The 24,131-nt window shown below is 43.7% G+C and overlaps 1 protein-coding gene across 3 annotated transcripts in view; it reads left to right on the top strand.

Moving 5' to 3' along the window:
- The window catches only part of LOC123761523 (uncharacterized), a 407,292-nt gene that overhangs the window by 334,565 nt on the left and 48,596 nt on the right, over positions 1-24,131 (top strand). For 2 of the 3 annotated variants that reach the window (XM_069313339.1, XM_045747550.2), the window contains exons 10-11: positions 7,650-8,180; positions 22,736-23,086. In XM_069313339.1, coding sequence (XP_069169440.1) covers positions 7,650-8,180; positions 22,736-23,086 — 882 coding nt within the window. The remainder of the gene's footprint in view (positions 1-7,649; positions 8,181-22,735; positions 23,087-24,131) is intronic. The other variant, XM_069313343.1, reaches the window with a different exon arrangement.

The raw sequence follows: 24,131 nt of genomic DNA, 5'->3' as shown, positions 1-24,131 counted from the left end.
CTGGCTACTAGGTACGACATATATATATATAAATATATATATAAATAAATTATTAGACCGTGGCAACAGTAAATCGATGGAGTTCTAGGCCAACTGGGGACCAGGGCCAGAACCTTCCAGTGGGGAAAAGGGGGGTCCCAGACCTCCCACACCAGCTACCCAACCTCAGTTCACAGGCTGTTGTGATTGATGGTGGTCGATCAAATCTGGCTCCATTCTTTTGAGCAGAGCTATCCATTGCGGTGTTGTTTTACTGTGGTGGTGGTGGTGTGCGAGCCAGAAGTAACACAAGAGTACTGGGTGCTGCTTGCATCTAGAAGTCACCTTCCCTAGGTGCCCTGTAAGTACTGCCTTTGTGATTTAGGGTTGCCTTCCATGAACCGTTCGGGAGAATACCTCCGCGTGGTTCTGTTGCTGCTCGGTGATTGCCTGCCCTTGGGGTCAGCGGGGGTGGTTGTTATTCTCGTTTGGCCTTGGGTAGGAGGTAGTATCGTCGCTGGCTGGGGCGTTAGCCTTTAACTTCACTTAATGGTTAAATGCTGGTCATTATTAAGTAATCCTACAGACCAGAGTTCTGCTGTGTAACCTTCAGTTCAACTCCTCGAGATCTAAAACGTTCGATCATTTAGATATCACGACCCGAGGACACCGTCCCCTTCTATGCTACACTGCAAACCTCCACCTGCTTCATCTACCCACTGAGTAATTCCCCCAATTGACGGTGAAGCAGGAAACGGTCAGTTAGGCATAAACCCCGAAAATGGATCCCCAGTTACCCGAAAAGGAGGGATAAGATTTACGTTAAGTGTGGAATTAAATCAAAGTACAAAGGGACTATCTGAGGTATTAAATAACTGCTTGCAGGCTTGCAGAGGGTGGTAGTCCCAAGCCTGGGGCTTGAGCCCAACAATGTAAAATAACCGTTGGGGAGGGGGGGGGGGGAGGGAAATTCCACTAAACACCATAAATTCTAAACAAGATTTATTAAAAAAAGATTATCAATTAAAATAAAAAGAAAACTGAATATATTCCTAACTGAGGCAAATGATAGTTGACTACAACAAATAATGTGGATTCTACAACTGCATTCAACCAGACAGATCAGTTACCTTAAATGCCACAGCTCGGCCAGTTGTTCAGCTATGCCTCTGGAGACAGGATGTTGACCCCCAGGATGTCTCAACACACACACTGATCCTACTCTGTCTTCCAGACTGTGAAGTTAGCTAAGATTACTTAGCCAGCTTCTCTGGTTGCTAGATTACTAAGCACGGTTAATTGAACAAACCAATCTTATTTACTGGCCACCCAGATGATTGAATTCCTATTGAATACTGGTGGTCATTCTATGGGTATCTTGAGCCCGACTATTTCCAATTACAATATTGAATAGTGAACTGAGTTTATAATTTATGAATTGACAATACGAAAGGGTGTGGTCTTTCCGGCTGCCGGACCTTGACCCCAGGGTGGGTCAGAGACGAGCCTGACGAACTAGTCCCCCTATTCTAAATGACGTCACTGTCTCTTTGATACCATACGAACCTTGATCTGTTACACAACATTCATGTTAACCCTTAAACTGCGCATGGCGTATATATACCATGAGTAACATGTCCCACTGTGCTCATGGCGTACATATACGCCATAGGGTGCCAGGTGCGATTCAAGTGGCCCGCGGCTACACGGGGTTCACATTAGCTTCCTCAGGGCTCTTGTAAACAGACGCCATTTTTTTTTTAAATCGTGGGCAATATTTTCAGGTGTGAGAGCCAAAGTACTGTTGGAGCAACCAAGGCTGGTGCATGCAGCATGAGCAAACAGCATTGCTGTTCAGCTTGTGACCACAGCATCACCGAAAAATGTCAAAATAAATATATAACTGCTATTATTTAGCGATGACAATATTACAGATGACCCCTGACTGTGATATAAATAACCAGGATTGTGATAATAGCAGGATTGTTGTGATAATTAGCGCTGTGGGAGGAGTGATGCTGAGGGACGGAGGGAGATTGCATCATTTACTGACTGTGTGGCCACCTGTTATTGTCTGCATTCACCATACCAGCTCAGTGGTTCTCTATGGTGAACACAAACGTAGATACTTATATATAATGTGTGTATTAGTGTAATAACAGTAAAAGGATTATGTTCGGAGGAGCCATTTGGGTGACGGAGGAGACGTCGTCTGCATGATTTGTCTAGCTGTTTAGAGGGTGGCCACTATGCTCTTTGGGCACACTACAAGCTTAGGTGTACAGTTACGGTGCATACAACATGTAGATACTTATATATAATATGTGTATATAGTGTAATAACACTGCAAACAGTATTGTTGGGGGAGAAAGTTTAGTGTGTGTGACCTTGAGTGAGGGAGCCGCCAGCTGACTGTGTGTATAGCGACGACTCTTAGTGCCTGAACTAACTATATCAGCTTAGTTGTACAGTTGTGGTGAACAAAACATGTTGATTCTTATATATAACGTCTGTATATTGTGAATAAAATATAAAACAGGATGGTGGGAGAAGAAAGTGGGCGAGTGAGGCATTGTTGAGGGAGTGGCAGCGAGTGGCTGGCTGGTGTGTGGCGGTAACTCCTCGTTGCTTTTTGACTCTCAATACCAACTTAGTGGTTCGTTATGGTGAACAAAACATGCAGATACTTATATATAACCTGTGTATAGTGTGTAATAACAGCAAAACTATTTGTTTATTGTTTTATGAACATAATAATTGAATCACTAATATGCACACAACGCTTTTGAGTATAGCGATTATTCACCACTTTAATTATATAAGTATATTACAATACACACTATTGAATAATATTACTGCAAAAAAAACAAAGAAAAATCAGAGACATAGAAATAATTAAGTGATAATATCTTTGTGGCAACTCCCACTTGTCAGCGCGGGTGACGCTGACCAGCTCTGACGACCGCTCTGTCAACGCCCACTTTTTGCCAGACTTCCTCAGTCATTGCGCCCAAAATGTGTCACCTACGATTTTTTGTTTTCCCGTGCTCAGGGAACACAAATTAACAGTTTAAGAAGACAAAATAATTTTTGAGAACTTTTTTTTTTTCTTGCTCACGGGTGTAAATGTCATCAGGACCCCTGAGCAGTGGAAGGGTTAACCTAACCTAAGTATTTAAACCTGATTGGTTATTACTACTATTGCTGTATTTATTGAATTATTCATCACTGTTGAATTAATACAAGTGAAATGCAGCCATTTTGTCTGCTATCTTCACTAATACCTTAATCTCTGGCAAGATGACCTTTTCGTTCCTAACCAGGTAAAAAGTACCCTCTCACTGTGAAGCTGGTGTTCCCTATAACCCATATGATCTGAGATCTATGAACTTAGAAAACAAGCTTAGTTTGTTACATTAATGTGGTCCTCAGATGATGGTTTTCTATCTAGAACCACCCTAGATCTCTGTCAGAATTCTTTAAAGATTTCTCGCATAATTTATAGATTGTGTAGGGTCTGTTCTCCAATTCCACATTCCATAACATGGCATTTATTCACATTAAATTCCATTTGCCAAGTGGTGCTTCATATACTTATTTTGTCCAGGTCTTCATGAAGGGCATGACAATCATCTAAGTTTCTTATCCTTCCTATTATCTTAGCATCATCAGCAAATATGTTCATATAATTCTGTATTCCAACTGGTAGATCGTTTATATAGACAATGAACATTACCGGTGCAACCTCTTTCAGCAGATTGATCCAGACCAGTACTTGGCTTGTTCGATCTTGTTTTCCGCTCTTTGTGTCTGTTTTTTTTACGCGGGTTTATCACCACTTGTATGGTGATCAGTTGGCTTCGTTGATGGTGTCCCACCTGTGAGTTTCGTCTCGGCGGTAGAATGAGTTTCCTGGCAATCTTTTCGGTAATTCTTTACCGAAAAGACAAAAATTCTTTTTGTCTCTTCGTAGATTGTCTTCAATTTCTGATCGGGTTGTTTTGTCCTTTCTTTCTTGGTTGCTTCAGGACCATCATCTTGTGCCGATTACTGTTGCTTCATATCGTGCGGCGCTGACGTAGCCACTTCTGCTTGCGTTCGGGGTGGATGTCACTTCTGTGATCCATTCCGCAAGCTTTCTCGGGCATTCTTTCACCTCTGGCCTGTTCATGCGTCCCCTAAGCCATCCTCATCTTTAGACAGGGTGCTCTCTCTCTCCTCTCTTCTCCTTGGTTTGTGGTGGGCCCTTTCAGTTTAGGACTGCTTTTTTAAGGCTTTTTCTTGTTGGCATTGGCCTCTGGGGTTTGGGTCAGAAAGCTTCAGGTTCTCTTCCAGTGCAGGGGTTTCTGCTCTTTCAGTCCTGGTGGTCGGTTTGTTCGTTTACAACGGTCACCTTTTTTGGCGAAGAATGAGACTGCTACTTTCTGGAGGGGTCCTTGGGTTGTTGATGCTTGGTTGGTTCGGCCAGGGGGTGCATCATATTTTGTCTGGTTGCGGCTCTTCACTGTTACTTGCGCGCCACGGCCTCTGGGGCAAGGGATGCGCTTTTGGTTGATCCAGTTTCTCTTCTTGCCTATTCCAGGGCACGTGTTTTCCAGGTTGCCTGCAGTATTATTCGGTCCAGCCAGCCTGTTGTCTATCCCTGTGCCCACGACATTCGTAAGTTTGCGGCTTTGGCTGCTGTTTTTGGTAATATGTCCTGGGCTGACATTCGGGCACAGGGTTTTTGAAGGTTGAACAGGGTCCTGGCCACATGGGAGCTTGTTCACGTTCCTGGTCATTCTCGGGCGTGTGTAGTCTTGGGTCGCAGGTTGTAGCCAGCTGTCTCGACTTCGAGTTGAGGAGCGAGTGGCAGCCGCCCCCAGGCAAGTTCCTCTTTTCTTTTATCTTTGGTTAGGTATCTCCGTGGAGCCGAAGTGAGACTCCACAGAAAATCCAGAAAACTGGGTGAGGCCTAGAAGCTGTCCCACATCCTTCCCTTCCTCTGATCGGTGTTTTTTTCGCATTTTAGATGTTCAGCTTCTGAACTGAGGTTGGGTAGCCGGTGCGGGAGGTCTGGGATCCCCCTTGCCCCTCCCAGGGAGGGGGATAGTTGCGCAGGCAGCGGCATTGCGGCTGTGGTGATGTCATGCTTGTGTTCTCTTGGGGAGTTCTGCTTGCTAGTTTGGCTTTCGGTTTTCAATTTTTAACCAGCTGTAGTTTGTTTTGGAATTCCTACATTTCTGGGTGCCTGACCTGGTAGATGGCAGACATAGACTGCTTCCCAATTACATGGGGGTGTCAAAAGGCCATGGCTTCTCGTGCCCCTGAGGAGGGGGCCAGGTTCTGGCGCTGGTCCTCAGTAGGCCTAGAACTCCATCGTATGACTGTTGCCATGGTCTAATATACACACATCAGACCGGTATAGCTCCGGGGAGCCTCCGGGTCCCACCCAGAAAATGAAGGTTTGTTACATTCAACGCTGGGTTTTTGCTGGTTGCAAAACTGTATACTAGATTACTTAGGCATCCTTAACAATACATCAAATACAGAATTAGTCAAACTTAACATTGAAGGTAATGTACTCTCCTTTAATATTTGTAACACTTCATGTATAATGCATGTAAACATGAGTAATTTTCCTGGAGAGAAACTTTACTTAACGAGACAGGCATAATTAGTGTAATGACTAATGACTGGGCGGGGCTCACCCCAAACTATCCCGAATATGCAAGATCTGATTTGCCTAATAGGCTAAGTTCTCTTGAATTTATATATTTTTCTAATTTGTTTACTTATGAAATGATAAATCTGTTCATTTCATTATGTATAAGTTAATTTTTTTTTAAATTTGAGTTAAAACTAACATAGGTATATGACCAAACCTAACCAACCCTACCTAACCTAACCAACCCTACCTAACCTAACCAACCCTACCTAACCTAACCAACCCTACCTAACCTAACCAACCCTACCTAACCTAACCTAACCTAATCTAACCTAACCTAATCTAACCTAATCTAACCTAACCTAATCTAACCTAATCTAATCTAACCTAATCTAACCTAACCTAACCTAACCTAATCTATCTTAACCTAACCTAAACTAATGCAACTAAGTCAATAAATTATGTTCCTAATACAATATAATAATAATAATTCCAATGAACTAATTGGAAACAATTTATTGAAAAAAAATTACTCGGCCTATTAGGCAAATTGGGCCTTGCGTAGTAGGCCGAGAAGTGCGTTCTGGCTACTAGGTACGACAAATGTATGTAATGTCCGTTATGTATGTATGTATGTATGTATGTATGTATGTTTCGGTTCAGCCTGGATCATTCTTAAGTAAATTGTCCTAGGTTGACTTGAGAATGGTCCAGGATGGACCGAAACGTTGTTGTATCTTCACTTTCTAGTGTGGGGTTTGATCAACACTTGAGGGTGTGTGCAGTACCTAAACACACTTGAGGGTGTGTGCAGTACCTAAACACACTTGAGGGTGTGTGCAGTGCCTAAACACACTTGAGGATGTGTGCAGTACCTAAACACACTTGAGGATGTGTGCAGTACCTAAACACACTTGAGGATGTGTGCAGTACCTAAACACACTTGAGGATGTGTGCAGTACCTAAACACACTTGAGGATGTGTGCAGTACCTAAACACACTTGAGGATGTGTGCAGTACCTAAACACACTTGAGGATGTGTGCAGTACCTAAACACACTTGAGGATGTGTGCAGTACCTAAACACACTTGAGGATGTGCAGTACCTAAACACACTTGAGGATGTGCAGTACCTAAACACACTTGAGGATGTGCAGTACCTAAACACACTTGAGGATGTGCAGTACCTAAACACACTTAAGGGTGTGTGCAGTACCTAAACACACTTGAGGATATGCAGTACCTAAACACACTTGAGAATATGCAGTACCTAAACACACTTGAGGATATGCAGTACCTAAACACACTTGAGGATATGCAGTACCTAAACACACTTGAGGATATGCAGTACCTAAACACACTTAAGGGTGTGTGCAGTACCTAAACACACTTAAGAATGTGATGCTCACCAGCAATCAAACATCTGAGGATGTGATGTCAAGCACAAGGGTTTATATAATTATCTTAACATTAGCCAAGTCTTGCATTTAAATGTAATATACCCAAGTACAGTATCGGGGTAAGGAAAGCATTTTGAGTTGTGCAGCTTCTTGGTGTAGACAGGAGAATGCTCACCACAGACATTAAATGCTATTCAAAATTGTGTCAAGTTCTAAACTGTGCACTCAAACATGAGTGCACATGAGGGTAAGATGCCTTCAAATAATAGTTTATACAAATATGAAAGAAATGAATGTGTTTCACATTAAATTGCAATATAAACTATTCTTATGTGAAGTAATGAAACAAAATGCATGAGGTGTAATCATGTAGTAAAATTTAATCAGTAGACTCCCGAGATCACTAAGTAAACGCCAAAACAAAGCTGCCAGATTGGTCACATTAGCAACTTTGCCATTGTTGGCACTACAAAAAAGCTTTAAACTGGAAAATTATGGAAGCACAAAAGTCTTTATTTAGAATCAGGTATGTGTGTGCTTATAAGGAGTGATCATATATTTTAACAGTAAAATTTGTGGTAAAAGTTATGGTATTAATAAAATTTTTATTTTGATGTTGGTCAGATTAAGACATTGGGAGTGGCGTCGTCACCTGCAGCCATACCTGCAGGAAATCATGTGCGCAAGTTGAGTGTGACGGTGCCAAGTTCTGCATACTACCCACCCAAATCATTAGTCTCCACCACTGGAGTGAGTTTGAATCAGCCAGTTTGTCGTTCAGCTGTGGTGCCTAAAACAAATGCATCCACTAACCAGCCACAACCTTCTGACCTTGTGATGGAAGGGCGCCCACTTCCTGGTGCTCCTGCAGTTCCCTACGAGCCCACTCATTCCAGAGTTGCTCCTGCAGCTGCCGTCGAGGATAATGCAGGCCATCATAGAGTCTTTATGGATGAGCAAAGGACAGCTCATGGGGAGTTTATTGGAATGAACATGCATCCACGTTACCCTAACCCACGTTTCTTGGAACCGCCTCGTGTAGAAGTTGCCAGGTTGCCTGGTTCTTCACCTTCGACACCTTCACCAGCTGGGCGGTCACTGGAGCCTGAGCCACATCCTCCTACCCATCATTCAACTATTCCAGGATATGATATGGTACGTACAGTACTAACTTGGATCTTTTCCTCATAAGCTCTCCACTGTTCTGCTTTGTCACAATTGCACATTCCTTAACTTGTAAAAATTATAGATTTGGAACCAGTAATAGTAATTTCAAAGTGCAAATTATTATGTATCTCTCCTGCCTGCACTCTAGGGAATACAGATTTAAACATTTTAAGTGTCATAAAGTGCATTCTAGTGGTAAAAGACTTGTACATGCTCTCCAGGTTAACAATTTCTTTAGCTTTGAATTGTGCTGTTAGTGTGCAACAATATTTCACCCTAGATTGCACTGGTGTCTTAAAAAGTACCATTATTGGTATGGCATCCCTAGTTTAAAAGTTTCTTGTTATCCAAACTATCATTTTCTTGCAGTTGTGACAGCTACTTTTCTGTGGGGAGCCCCTACGACTCCCTGGAGCTTATTGGGCTAATGTATGTTATATTAGACCGGGACATTAGCTAAGGAGTTCAAACCTACCAGGGACCAGCGCCAGAACCTGGCCCCTTCAGAGAAGTTTCAGGGTGCAATGGCCCTGGAAAACCCCCTTGTGGTTGGGGTTTTCCTTATCTGCGATTGACCGGGGTTAGGCACCCAGAAAAGTAGGCATAACAAAACAAACCCCACATGGTAAAAAACTTAAAAAAAAAAAAAACGAACAGAGAGATAGAAACTCCCTACAATCCCAAGGAAACAAGCAAACATCACACTTTACTGCCGCTCCGATCGTCCGCGCAGCCCTCCCCGCCCCGAGAGGGGGAGGGGGAGCCCCGGACCTCACCGCGCCGGCTGCCTAGCATCAGTTCATTCGCTAATGTCAACGGGGATAGACGCTTCTCTGGCCTCAGTTTCCTAGGCGGTGTTTGCCTTGTGTGGCGTTCACTGCTGTGTGTTGTGTTGTGCGGTGGCCAGGAGTACCTCATCAGTGCCAGGGCTGCATGCGCTTAGTGGCTGACTTCCCTAAGCGCTCTGTGAGTACTGCCCCTGCGTAACAGGGTTATCTTCCCTGGGGCGTTCGGGAACCATTCCCGTAGAGGTTCTTGCTGCTCGGCATTTGCCTCGCCTTTGGGGGCCAGCTGGGGCTTGGGGCCCTTGTTTGGCCCTGGGTAGGGACTGGTATTGTGCTGGTTAGGGCGTCAAGGTGTTGCGTGACCTGCCACCTAAGTGGTGACCGGTTCCTGTTGCCTCTGGAGACGTTGTACTTTTGCGGGGTTTTTCTTTTGTTTTTATTTTCATTTGCCTGGTGGGGGGGGAAGGGGTCTGCCTCGTGTGGCTATAGTTCCACTGGTAGTGTTTGGTGGCCCTCAGCTAGGCCCCCATGATTGTACACGTCGCAGGGGTTTTCAGTGGTGTCCTTTACCCCCTTGTTATTTTTGGGTGTTTAACCAGTTAGCAACACCTTGCCCGGGCTTCCCGTAGTTGTTACCCCCTACGGGCCCTGGAAACCCCTGTCGGGGCTCAGTGGACCATTGAATGTGTCTTCTGGGTTCCGACCCGTCTTGTACGGGATCACTGGTTGCTGTGCCCTTGTCTCCGGGTGACAGTCGCCACTTTTACCTCCGTCATGTTGCCTATTGGGTCACTGACCCTTGACCCGGAGTCTTGCGAGAGATTTTCTCTGCCTGTTCTCCAGTACACTCCTGATGTTATTACTGTTCAGAGTACAGGCGGCATCCATGTTGCAAGCTAGGTTAGGTTGCTGTAACACTCTAGGTTGGTTTCCCACTTGGATGCCCCGGGGCCGCCCCGTTTTAGTTAGTTTTGGTTCACCCCTTTTCCTCCCTGTTCCTGGCTCCGGACTGTCTGCGGGTTTTGGGGTCGGGGCGGGGTTTAGTTGGGGCCGAGACCTCGATGACTGGCTGGTGTGGGCTCCCAGTTGGTCCGCTTGTCTGCTCGCCATTTGCCGCTTGTCTGCTCGCCACCCATTTGCGAGGCATTCACTGTGGATGCCTTTCGGCAGGACTGGTCAAGGTGGGGGTACCTGTTCCTCGCCAGGAGTGGTTCTTTCCAGATTGCCGGGTTTGGCTTCCTGGTGATCTGGAGGCAGTTCCATCTGTTTCCGTCCCGGGTTCGGACCTGGCTGGGTCTTGTTTAGGGCTCTTGGGCCGCTCCTTGTCTTTCCCTCCAGAAGTGTTGCTGCGGCTGTGGTCCCGCCTTCGGCTGTTCATGAGGGGGTCCCGGGTTGCTCAGCGGTTGCTCGAGCAGTTGTGCGGGAGTCTGAACTTCGACGTGCTGGTCTGCCCACTGGGTCAGGTTTGGCTTCGGCGTCTGTTTGGTTCCTTCAGAGACTCCCCTTCCGCCTCACTTGCAATCGTTGGGTTCGTTCCTCCGGGGATCTTGTGTTGGTGCTGCGTCACCAGCTTCCTCTTTGGGGTTTTCGTGGTTCCATGCCTTGGAACCTCCCCGAGCCTTCGCTCGATGTGTTCATGGACGGGTCATCTCTTGGCTGGGGCTTTGTGACCAGTGCTCACCAGATCGGCCGGGGATGGTGGGGTCTGTCCATCCGTCGGGCTCACAGCATGGTTCGGGAGTTTGTGGCTGTCTGGTTTGCGCTTTGGAGGGTTTAGGTTTCTCGGTCCCTTACCATTCAGCTCCATTCGGACTGTTCTCTGGCGGTTCTTTGCCGGAACCACAGGGTTTCTCTTAGCTGTTTGACCTTTGGGGTTGGTCCCTTAGTCGCTCGTTTGCTGGATTCTAGAGGTTTGGCTAACCATGAGGTTCATGTCCGGGGTGTGTCCTACGTCTTGGCGGACAGCTGTCTCGGTTCATTCCTCTGTTCCCAGTTTGGCCAGTCGTCGCCGACTCGTTTCGTTAGCTCTGCCGGACGTATGGACTCCTGGCCATGGAAGTCTTCGAGTCGGCGTGGTCTAGGCGCCGCCCATTCTATGTGGCGCCCTTACCCGTTTGCGAGGCGTTCACTGTGGATACCTTTCGGCAGGACTGGTCGAGGTGGGGGTACCTGTTCCTCTTCTCCCGGTTTAGCTGTTGCTTCAGGTTCTGGCTCGGTTGGAGCCCATTCCCACGAGAGTAGTCTTTATGGTCCCTTGGTGGCCGGCCCAGCTTTATTTTTAGTCGCCGCTTGATAGGTGTCCGAACCCGGGGCGTTTTCCTGCGGCTCCGCCTCTTTCGGCAGGTAAGACCGGTCCTGTACTTGACTGGTTCGGCCTTCTCCTCGGCTCTTCGCGTCTGGTATTTTGACGCGGGTATCGGGTGGCTTTCTTGATGGTGTCCCACCTGCGAGCTTCGTCTTGGCAACAGTATGACGTTCCTGGTGTTTCTATGCACCCTTTTTCTTGCTCTTCGTAGGTTGTTTTCTCTTTCGCATCGGGTTGTCTTGTCCTTTCTTGGGTTTTCAGGACTACAGTTATTTGACGTTTCATACTGTCGCCTCGTTTTGTGCGGCGCTGGCGGAGCCGCTCCGGCTTGCATTCGGGGTGGACGTCACATCTGCCCCGTTCCATACGCTTTCTCGTGTTTTGTTTCACCTCCGGCCTGCTCATGCGTCGCCTGAGCCGTCCTGGTCCTTGATCAGGGTGCCCTCTTATCTTCTCCTCAGTTTGTGGTAGCCCCTTCAGTTCAGGTTTCTGCTCTTTGGAACTGGTAGTAAGTTTGTACGTTTGCAGCCTTTCTCCCTCCTTCTGGCAACGGTCGAGACGGCTACTTTCTGGAGGGGTTCTTGGGTTATTGATGCTTGATAAGTTCGGCCGGGGGTGCATCGTGTGTTGTCCGGTTGCGCTTTTATGCCGTTACCTGCATACCGTGTCTGGGGATGTGCTTTGGGTTGATCCGGTTCCCCTCGTTCCCTGTTTCAGGGCTCGGGTCTCCCAGGTCGTCCGCAGAGTTAAGTCTTCCAGCCTACGGTCTGTCCTTGCGCCCGTGCTGTTCAAACATTTGCAGCTTTCGCTGCTGCATTGGTGACGTCTAGGACTCATTTCAAGTGCAGGGATTTGAGGGTCACACAGGTTCTTGGCCGCGCATATTTTATGCACGTGTCTGCTCCTGTGCGTTCTTGTTGCCTTCGGTCGCAGGTTGCAGCCTGTTGTCTTGGCTTCGCGTTGCGGAGTTTGTGGCGGCCGCCTCCCGGGTCAGCCCTTTCTTTTCCTTCTCTTTGGGTATGAAGCTCCAGGGAGCTTCATACCCTGCATACCCATACCCCGCAGAAAACCAGCGTTGAATGTAATGACACGCCATTTTGTGTGTGAGCCCCAGAGGCTCCCTGGCAACCCTCCCTCCCCACTGGTCGGCGTTTTTTTTTGCGTTGGTTGAAGCTTAGCTTCCGAACTGATGCTAGGCACGGGGCCTCGTAGCCTGGTGGATAGCGCGCAGAACTCGTAATTCTGTGGCGCGGGTTCGATTCCCGCACGAGGCAGAAACAAATGGGCAAAAGTTTCTTTCACCCTGAATGCCCCTGTTACCTAGCAGTAAATAGGTACCTGGGAGTTAGTCAGCTGTCACGGGCTGCTTCCTGGGGGTGGAGGCCTGGTCGAGGACCGGGCCGCGGTGACACTAAAGCCCCGAAATCATCTCAAGATAACCTCAAGATAGGCAGCTGGCGCGGTGAGGTCCGGGGCTCCCCCCTCCCCCTCTCGGGGAGGCGAGGGCTGCGCGGACGATTGGCGTGGCAGTAAAGTGTGATGTTTGCTTGTTTCCTTGGGATTGTAGGGAGTTTCTATCTCTGTTTGTTTTTTGTTTTAGTTCTTTATCATGTGGGGTTTGTTTTGTTATGCCTACCTTTCTTGGTGCCTAACCCCAGTCGATGGCAGATAAGGAAAACCCCAACCACAAGGGGGTTTTCCAGGGCCATTGCTCCCTGAAACCTCTCTGAAGGGGTCAGGTTCTGGCACTGGTCCCTGTTAGGTCTGAACTCCTTAGCTAATGTCCCGGTCTAATATATCATACATTAGCCCGATAAGCTCCAGGGAGCCTCCAGGGAGCCTCCAGGGCTCACCCAGAAAATGGCGTTTCATTACATTCAACGCTGGTTTTTTATATTCTTTAAAAGTAAGGTTTCCCAACATGATTATTCACAAATCTTTTATACAGACTGCTTTTTCTTTAAGTTGTGTGGTTTGACTGCATTGTGTGTGTGTGTGTGTTCGGTTTTTATATTTTTTTCCATAGCGCAGGAGCTGGCACTTATCCTCATTAACCATCATGTTATTTTCTGTGGCCCATTGAAAGACTTTATCAATATAAGATTGGAGTTTTGCTGTGTCCTTTATATTGTTTACTCTCATGAAAATTCTAGTGTCATCTGCAAAGGATGATACAGTGCTGTAGTTGGTATCCTTGTCTATGGCTTATATTAGGATGAGGAAAAGTACTGGAGGAAGCACAGTACCTTGGGGAACTGAGCTCTTTACCGTGGATAATCTGGATTTTATTGTGTTGACAATTAAACTGGGTTTTGTTCAATTGGAAGTAAAGTGTCCCTGTCCCTAATTTGCCAGTAAATCCCTCTGTGTTCATTTTGCGAGCAATAACACCATTATCACATTTGTTGCAACCTTTTATGAAATGTGTATATTATGTCAGCGTTTTCCTTGTCTTCCATGGTATGTAAGGTCTTGTCACAGTGGTCTAGCAGTTGTGAAAAGCAGGAGCACTCTGTTCTGAACCCATGTTGCCCAGGGTTATGTAGACACTGTGGTTCCTCGTCTTTTGTGTCTAACCACTTGGGCTGGACGGTAGAACGTCATGCAGGTCAGCGTTCAATCCCCGACTGTCCAAGTAGTTGGGCACCATTCCTTCCCTGCATCCCATCCCAAATCCTTATCCTGACCCCTTCCCAGTGCTATATAGTCGTAATGGCTTGACGCTTTCCCCTGAAAATTCCCTTTCATGTGTGTTGCAATTATAGTTCTAGGGACTTGCTTAAAGACTATGATGTGTGATGATAAAGCTACTGTTCTAAAATTGTTTGCATCTGCTTTACTACCTTGTCTGTGAAGTGGCATGTACTGTGTTAAGTATAAAGGGATAAGGCCAGTTTCTAGGCTTTGTCTCCAAAAGATGGTTATTGCATCATAATTTTTCTCCCAACTCTTGATAAATACAGTATAGAGTTCCAGGAGTTCGGATCTGGTACTTGCCCCACCAACCCCCTTTTCCTCCCACCCTTATCCCTCCCACTATTATACCCCTCCCACTCTTATCTCCCATCCATATTCCTCTCCCACCCTTATATCCCTCCCACCCTTATCCCCCACCCACTCCCACCTCCACCCACTCCTGCCTCCACCCTGTTGGATCGGTACATGAGAAAGGCTGTTGGACCTGACACTAAATACCATGGATATTAAAGAAGTGTGCTGAAACATTTTTTTGGCATTCTGTATGCTGTATGATAAGTCTGCGGAAACGGAATATGGAAGACGGCTAATGTAATCCCAGGATACAAAAAAAGGTGACATGCAAGAGGCACTGAATTACAGGCCAGTGTCCCTAACTTGTATACTATACTAATTTGTTCTTGTCTCTCAAAGTTGTAAGTTAAGATTTTTTTTTACTCTGGCTGGAGGCATCCAATTCTTCTGAAGCTCATGTAATTACTAAAGTGTAGTTAGAGGAGGAGAGCTACGCTTGTGGTGTCCCGTCTTCCCAGTACTCTGTCGTATAACGCTTTGAAACTACTGATGGTCTTGGCCTCCTCCACCTTCTCATCAAACATGTTCCAACCGTCTACCACTCTGTTTGCAAAAGAAATCTTTCCAATATTTTTTTGGCACCTTTGTTTCCTTAGCTTAAAACTGTGTTCTCTTGGTCGTGAAGTTGCTGGTTTTAGGAATTCCTCCGTAAATTTGGTTGATTCCTGTTAGTATTTTGTAGGTGGTGGTCATATCACCTCATTTTTTTTATCTTTTAGTTTTGGCATGTTTAATGCCTCTAGTCTCTCCTCGTAACTGTTGTTTTTCAGTTCTGGAAGTAAATTTGTAGCATGCAGTTGCACCTTTTCAAGTTTATTTATGTGCATCTTGAGATAGGGTCACCATTTAACTGCTACATACAGTTTTGGTTTCACAAAAGTCATGAACAGTTTATTTATTGTTTTACCATTCATATAAATAGAGCAAGTCTGAAGATGGAAAGTGATGTATAAGCATCTCTCACAATGTTGTTTGTGTTTCTCTGGCGACACTTTACTATCCAAAAGTACCCTTAGGATGACCAGACCACACACTAGAAGGTGAAGGGATGACGACGTTTCGGTCCATCCTGGACCATTCTCAATCGACTTGAGAATGGTCCAGGACGGACTGACACGTCGTCGTCCCTTCACCTTCTAGAGTGTGTGGTTTGGTCAACATTCTTCAGCCACGTTATTGTGATTCACCGCCTGCGTACCCTTAGGTCTCGTTCTTTATTAGTCCTTTAACCCTTCAGCAGCACAATACTGTACATACATATACAATTTAACATAAGTTTTTAAAACTTGCACAAACACTTTCCTTTTTTTTTTTTTTTTTTTTTTTTTTTTTTTTTTTTTCCATAATCAACTAGGCAAATGCTCCAACTTTGCCTAAATGATCACAGCATAACTTGAAAAACAAGAGAATCAAAATTAATTTTAAAATAGAATATTGAAAACTTCAGATTTTCAATTCAGAATAAAAAAAACATGAACTATCACCAACTGTTCATTTAATGTTATTATTCTCTCAAAATAACATATGATCTTCATTTTCATCAAATTAGAATATAGGTTTTCAGTATAGTTTACTCTAAAAAAAAAAAAAATCATCAATAGGGCATTTGAAATATGTGGCAAATTTAGACCCAAAATTTTTTTAACTACAGATATATAAAGTTTATGAAAAATCCATTCTGCTGGGATTGTAGAACAGACATCTGAGCACACTATGTCAAAATAGTGAGAATCTATCAAAAACTGGAATTTTAGAAGCCACTCAAAGTTGAAACTGTAGTTTCAGAGATAATTTAAGTTGAAGTTATCAACAATGAATAAAGGTAGTTTTTAATTTGTTAATTTAACTGTATGTTTTAATAAACATTGTTTGGCATTCGTACTCGAATATGTAAAAGTTGTAGGTCAATATGTGTTGAAATAAAGTCAAGAAAAAAATAACCCCCCAAAAACACACAAAACATATGGATAATTATAATAATTATAAGTATTTAGGGGATATATTTAGGGTATACTTTATATAAGTGAAAAAACCCTAATATGGTCCCTAATCATCAAAACAACCTAAAGAGACAAATAGTTTGAAATCGGAGAAAAAAAAAGTTCCAAGTTTTGCGAGTTGACCGATTTATTTGTTGACCAATTTCATTACATCTTCACATAGGGAAATATATGCATTCTCCAGGATGTAAAGGTTACAACAAAATCAGATAATAAACAAAGGAGAAAAAAAAATTCTTAAAAAAAAAAAAAAAAAAATTCCCCTAAAAAATATTTTTGGAACATTGATCAAAGTAGCATATATTAACAGTGGGCAATGTTAATATGATATATAACAAAATAGAGCATAATACCATAGTTACTCATTATTATTTTTTATGTATTACTCAGCAATGATATAAAGGCACCAACTGTATATGCACTTTGTGGACACTTCTTACTTCTATTCTTCTTCTTTGAGCATCGGACAGGTGCTTGCATCTCTTTATTACTGCATTATCCCTCAGTTCCAGTTATTAGTAGTTGTTCTTCTTATCAACAAAATGCTCTTATTTTTTAAAAATGTCTAAAATCAATTTCTGAAAGTATTTTGTTGAAAGTTTCAGGACACTGAAGCCAATAAGTTGGAAATTTGTTTAACATTTTTAAGTTATTTTTTACATAATTTAAATATTTTTCGCTACCAGGCCCCCAATATGCGTGGTAATATGCGCTGTCTAAGGGTTAATTGCTTTCCACATAATTTGTAAGTTGTGTGTGATCTATTTTCTCCGTTTCCACAGTCTTTCACATGGCATTTATTCACATTGAATTCTATTTGCCACTTGATGCTCCAAGCTCTTATTTTATCTAGATCAATTTGAAGGGCATGACAATCTTCTGTCTCTTATCTTTTCCAGTATCTTGGCATCATCTGCAAACATGTTCATATAATTCTGAATTCCTGCTAGTAGATGGTTAATGTAGGTATGTGTGGCTCTATTCCAAGCTTCAAACTCCACCGGGGGACAATGTAAGACATCTTGACTCGAACCATTCCAAGACTGGGAAGCAAAGCCAAATAGCTAATGAATTTGGGTTACTAATGAGTAATTGCTGCTGGGAGTAAATTTAATACAGTTTCTTGCAATTGACTCCAGAAATACAGTAGTTATTGTTTTTAGTGTGTTACTAATGCCATTGTTTACACCCTGAGATCATGACACATTTGTTTTAAAACACCTTGTTTCTAATATCTTCCAAAATATTATACTTGTATTAAATAGTGCAGTATTGGCATTGCTAAAAATATATATATTGGTATACTTTTACCAGTTTGCAGCATCTATACTGTAGAACATTACTTTTGAACATTGAACAAGTTAATGGTTATAGCACAGTAACTGTACATCTATGAAAAGAATGGTGTGTATTTTCTGCTAGATCTAGCTAGTGTATCTGGTGTAAAGTGGTAGAATATTTTTTGTGTAAAATAAGAATAGATAATGTGATGGAATACGGGTAGTGAAGGTGAGTGGTGATAATAGAAAGGAGATAGGGAGCAGAGAATGTGTGCAGATTAGTTCAGCTCGTGTCCAGAATGCTAATACCCAACAAGAGAGTGAATAGGAATTCAATAAATTAGCTTAGGGATAGGATAAAAGTTGCAGTAGTAAGTGGTTAAAGAAAGGCATTATAAGAAGTAGAGAGAGATGGCAAAAAGCATAAGGCTTCAAGATGAAGTTAACACTTTCGCCCGGGCATGATGCAGCATTGCGTCATCCACTTTAAATAATCGCCAAAAATCAGGTTTTTTTCCGATTTTTTTGGGACTGGTTTTAAAATGTGCGCCGATGTCTTCCCATTTTCTTTGTTGAGCCTCGTGGCCCTCAGGCGGCTTGGCACATGCCGTGGACCCATTGTTTTCGCTCCACTGTTGTGACCAATGTCGCCTCCCCTCGCATCTCAAACGTGTGAACATTTCGGCTATTTTCCGTGGCTATATTTCTTACTGCGGCTTTAGAAACTATCTACACTTACTCCACGATGGATAGTGATCATGAACAAGGCCCTTCCAGGAAGAAAATTGCGAAAGAAAGGCTTCAAAAGGGCGGGAATTGGGAGTGTAGCTGGAAGGCGTCTGAGCGCTCACTCGCGGCTAACGCGTGGCCCGTCTTCAACTTGTCGGTGGTTGGAGCGTGACCAAGATTTTTATTTTATATGCTAATGTTCCTCTAGAGAATTCTATTGCGAACCCATTGAGACCAAAATGAAAGACCTAGGACGAAAATTGAGGTGACCAGTGAAAATAGTGAAAACATTTTATCGCGTTTGAGCGCTCCTGGGTAACTCGTTCGCACTTTCTCTGTTTGCTGCGAGTAATTAGCCGGGCTTTTGGAGTTTATATGCATTTAGTGCTGTAGAGAATTCTATTGCGAACACAATGATACCAAATTTAATCTCGTAGGACGAGAATTAAGGTGACAAAGTTGAAGAGAGTATACACTTTTCAGAATTTACGCGCGCTCCCTTGACACCCTGGGTCCCATATCGCACAGTTGAGGGGTGGCACACGGGGTACGCCAAAGTGTTAAGATGAAGTCAAGTCAAACAATTGAATATTTGCAAGGGACACGTGACAGGAGAATGAGAGAGAGAGGAATTAGAGGTTCCATGAAACATTAGACAATAAAGAAAGGTACAGTACTATAATTATCGGGAGAAAGAGTCAATTCTGTATGGCTCTATAGAACTTGCACCACCATTGACTAAACATCAACCCTGCAAGAAGTGAGGCTATTGCAATACTGACCAGCCCAAATGTATCTAGGTAAGAGAGAAAAATGTAGCAAAGCTATAAAGAACTTGGAAGGCATACAGAAGAAAGAATAATGGAGAGACTGCTAAATGGCAGGGCAAATGGAGAACAGGTGTTTACGAACAGGGCGCCTGACAGCTGAGTGGACAGCGCTTCGGATTTGTAGTCCGGAGGTTCTGGGTTCGATCACCGGTGGAGGCGGAGACAAATGGGCAAAATGTTTTTCACCCTGATGCCCCTGTTACTTAGCAGTAAATAGGTACCTGGGAGTTAGACAGCTGCTTCGGGCTGCTTCCTGGGGTATGTGTAACAAAAAGGAGGCCTGGTCGAGGACCAGGCCGTGGGGACCCTAAACCCCGAAATCATCTCAAGATAACCATGAACCAACACAGCTCCAAAACCTGAAAATGCATGAACTGACTCGGGCATCCACATCAACACCAAGCTGCAACAATGCACTTGGGAAAAACAGACATGCTAAGTGGCAGCTGCCTGAGAAGCCCAAAACAGGCCTCAACTCTTTGTCCATGTTTGGTCTTTGCAAGTTGGGTTCCCTCTGTTCCTACTGGGTTACCAGTTGGTTTTCTTCATTGTGTGGATCTCTGACTCTGTGGTCATAATTTTTTTTTCCATTCCATGTTTTAGATTTTATTCTCTGCTTTGTGGATGACCTTTTAATTCATTTTCCCTGGCTTTGTGGGCTGCCCCTTAGCCTGTCTCATTTTCTTTTTCTGTGGCCTTGTTCATTTTTGTCAGTGTTTCCACAGTTTTGAAACCTGGTCTTCAACTTCTTTTGGCTGCTAGCACTTTTCATTGAAGGCATGGTGCAGCTCTTGTGAGTGGTTGTGGTTCCACATATTGGACCGCCTTGACAACCGGCTGCACTAAGCTGCAGACAAGTGTATCCCAACCCAAAATAAGAAAAAATGAAAAGCAACAGAAGAATCCATGGTTCAATCAGGCCTGTAAGGAAGTAAAGCAATTAAGTATAAGAGGAACTACAGAAATAACATAACATCAGAGAGCAGGAGATACCAGAGGGCCAGGAACGAGTATCTCACTGAGGAACAAAGCAGAGGGATAATATGAAAATGACATCACAGGCAAAGCCAGGACCCAACCAAAACCTCTTCACAGCCACATTAGGAGGAAAGCAACAGTAAAGAAACAAGTAATGAAACTGAGAAGCCAGTTTTCCTAACTTGTATATCATGCAATGTGAAGGAAAAGATTGTGAGGAAAAAGCTCGTAGAACATCTGGAGAAGAGGAGTGTTATGACACCACCAGATTGGGTTCAGGGATGGTAAAGTGTGCCTCAGAGGTTTAGTAGAATACTATGACCTGGCAACAAAAATTAGGCAAGAAAGAGAAGGCTGGGTAGACTGCATTTTTTTTGACTGTCATAAAGCCTCTTGACACTGTACCCCATAAGAGGCTGTTACAAAAGTTGCAGAAATAGACACGAATAACAGGTAAGGTGCTCCAGTGTGTAAGGGAGGATCTTAACAGAAAACAGCAAGTTACTGTGTGGGAGGAGACCTCAGAGTGGCAAGATATCACCAGGCAAGTCCCTCAGGACTTTGTACTTGGACTCCATCCTGTTTATCACATATGTAAACAATCTTCCAGAGCAGCGGTCACCAACCAGTGGTCCGCCAGACAATTTTATTTTTATGTTGTATGTAACTGTGTATTTTCTTTAACTGTTACATTTAATGACATAGTTTGACTTTAATAAATATAATTTCTTGTTTGGTGAACTACGGGATTTAAATTTTTTTTTTTTGAGATATATACAAGAGTTGTTACATCTTGTACAGCCACTAGTACGCGTAGCGTTTCGGGCAGGTCCCTGGAATACGATCCCCTGCCGCGAAGAATCGTTTTTTCATCCAAGTACACATTTTACTGTTGCGTTAAACAGAGGCTACAGTTAAGGAATTGCGCCCAGTAAATCCTCCCCGGCCAGGATACGAACCCATGACATAGCGCTCGCGGAACGCCAGGCGAGTGTCTTACCACTACACCACGGAGACTTAATTATGAATTTGGTGATCCGTGAGCTCCGAAAGGTTGGCGACCTCTGTTCCAGAGAGTATAGACTCATTCCTCTCAATGTTTGCTGATGATGATGCTGTATTAATGAGAAGGATCAAGACAGGAAGATAGAAAAATACTACAAGATGATTTGGACAAAGTGGAGGAATGGTGTAGAAATTGGCTTGTAAAGTTTAACTCGGGGTAAGTGTAAAGAAATGAAATTTGGCAAAGGGAACAGGAGGCCAAACACAAGGTACCATCTGGGAGGTGAAATCCTTCAGTAGGTTGATACCTGGTTGATACCTGGTTGATGGGGTTCTGGGAGTTCTTCTACTCTCCAAGCCCGGCCCGAGGCCAGGCTCGACTTGAGTCTGGTCCACCAGGCTGTTGCTTGGAGCGGCCCACAGGGCCACATACCCATCACAGCCCGGCTGATCCGGAACTTCTCTTAGAAAACTGTCCAGTTTTCTCTTGAAGATGTCCACGGTTGTTCTGGCAATATTTCTTATAGTCGCTGGGAGGACGTTGAACAACCGCGGACCTCTGATGTTTATACAGTGTTCTCTGATTGTGCCTATGGCACCTCTGCTCTTCACTGGTTCAATCTTGCATTTTCTTCCATATCGTTCACTCCAGTACGTTGTTATTTTACTGTGTAGATTTGGGACCTGACCCTCCAGTATTTTCCATGTGTATATTATTTGGTATCTCTCTTGGTTACGTAGAGAAAAGTATCTAGGGGTTGATGTCACACCTAACTTGTCCCCAGAGGGCCTCATCCAAAGGATATCATAGGACTCTAAAAGATTTTTATGATGGGTGAGGTTAGAGCTATTTACTTAGCCCATTTGTGGAGTGGCACAATCTCTGGTGTTTTAAGCATGTCTGAGATAACAGCAGTATTTAGGCCCCTCAACCTCCCTACCCCACTCACCCTCTTCTCTGCTAACCTTAGCAGACTCCAGGTTTAGGTTTCAGCAATACTTTCTTTAAATGGATACAAATGACACAAATATTGCTTATTAACTGTAAGTCTTGGTTTATTGAAATCTTTGAAAACAAAAACGAAAGTCATGTTTGCCGAAGATTTTGTGTGTGTTTACAGGTTGGAATGAAGGCGAGAGAGAGAATGCTAACCTCTTAAAACAAATTCTAAGATCAACTTAATTTTAATGTATTTATCATAATTTATATGAGATGATAGTATGAAGTTAGGTTTAGGTCATTAATTTAATTTTAATGTATGTATCATAATTTATATGGGATGATAGTATGAAGTTAGGTTTAGGTCAGTGCCGGTCTTAACTATATGCATTTTTATCAGTAATAGAATATTATTTTTCAAACCACTTGTGAACATTTTGAAAAAAAATTGCAATTTAGTACAATATATAATATTGTTTTAAGCATGCATTCTTCAGATTTGCTTTGCTGCTTCAGCGTATGATGATATTTGTGTATGATGATTGCATGACGAGCATTGCTTTGTGCTACTAGGCTGAGGGTGTGCATGTGTTGGCGTGGTGCTTCTCTGCCGACTAACTTGTGGTTGTGGTGTTTTCAGCATGCTGCTGCTGCTGGTGCTGCTGCTGCCCACAGTCACAGTGCGGCTGTCCCCATGCCTGCCTCCTCTGTCTCAGGTGCCCCCAAGGCTGGCCTGGCTCACTACTACCATGCAGGGGATGTAGGAGAGTACCAGCACCAGCCTGTGGCTCTCCACCATCCCCACCACCCATCCCAGATCAATACCAGTGGTGGTGGTGGTGGGGCTGGTAGCAGCAGCAGTAGTGGTGGTGGTGGTGGTAGTGGTGGTGGTACTGGTGTTGGTGGTGGAGAACGCTACCTTACCTCCCCACCGTTGTCCACCCCTCCCTCTGCTCACACTCCCCCTCCTGCCCACCAGCACACGCTGCAGGTCAGTGTCCTTGCATCCCCCTCTCCAATTATGCTTATCCTGTCTTGTTAAAATGTCATATCTAACAGTAATATAAATGTCAATTTCATACTTGGGATTCCAAGAATGGTAGACATTTTGTGCACCTTAATATTTACTGTGTCTCAGTAACTTAAGAACATCAATTAAATGCTGCCATTGTAGGTTTTGTTTAATCCATAATTTTTGACAGATCAAACAGTGTAAAAGAATATGGCATGTTTTTATGTTAAAAATTATTTTTATTAATGTCATTGTGATCAGATGACTTTGTTTAAATTTTGTACACAATTTACAATTGTAGAAATGTATTAGGCATTTTCACATGTAGGTGAGTATTGGTTTATGAACAAATTTGAAACCCATAAAGCATTATGTATGTTATGTAACTTATTTGTAATAGGAATTAACTAATGTTTTGTTTAGTTAGCTTTGATTACTTACTAATAAGATAAGGTAGACTTGTGAGGGTGTCACTTAGGATCTTTATCATGGTAACATTGCACTTCTCTTCACTGTTGTATGTCTGTATACATGTAATTACCTGAGTGTAGTTACAGGATGAGAGCTACGCTCGTGGTATCCCGTCTTCCCGATACTCTTTGTCGTATAACGCTTTGAAACTACTGACGGTTTTGCCTCTACCACCTTCTCACCTAACTTGTTCCAACCGTCTACCACTCTGTTTGCAAAAGAAAACTTCTAAAAAAAATTTTTCAGCACCTTTGTTTCCTTAGCTTGAATCCATGACCATGTGCATGAGAAACTGTGCATGAGGTTGCCAGTTTCAGGAGTTCCTCTTTGTCAATTTGGTCAATTCCTGTTAGTATTTTGTAAGTGGTGATCATATCACCTCTTTTTCTTCTATCTTCTAGTTTTGGCATGTTTAATGCCTCGAGTCTTTCCTCGTAACTTTGTTTTTCAGTTACAGAAGCCATTTTTTTAGCATGCCATTGCACCTTTTCCAGTTTATTAGTGTGGTTCTTGAGATTTGGCCACCATACAACTGCTGCATATTCCAATTTTG

The sequence above is a fragment of the Procambarus clarkii genome, chromosome 7 (genome assembly GCF_040958095.1).
Source record: "Procambarus clarkii isolate CNS0578487 chromosome 7, FALCON_Pclarkii_2.0, whole genome shotgun sequence".
Taxonomy (NCBI): Eukaryota; Metazoa; Arthropoda; class Malacostraca; order Decapoda; family Cambaridae; genus Procambarus; species Procambarus clarkii.
Note: the sequence above shows the minus strand (reverse complement) of the source record. Positions and strands in the feature narration are given on the sequence as shown.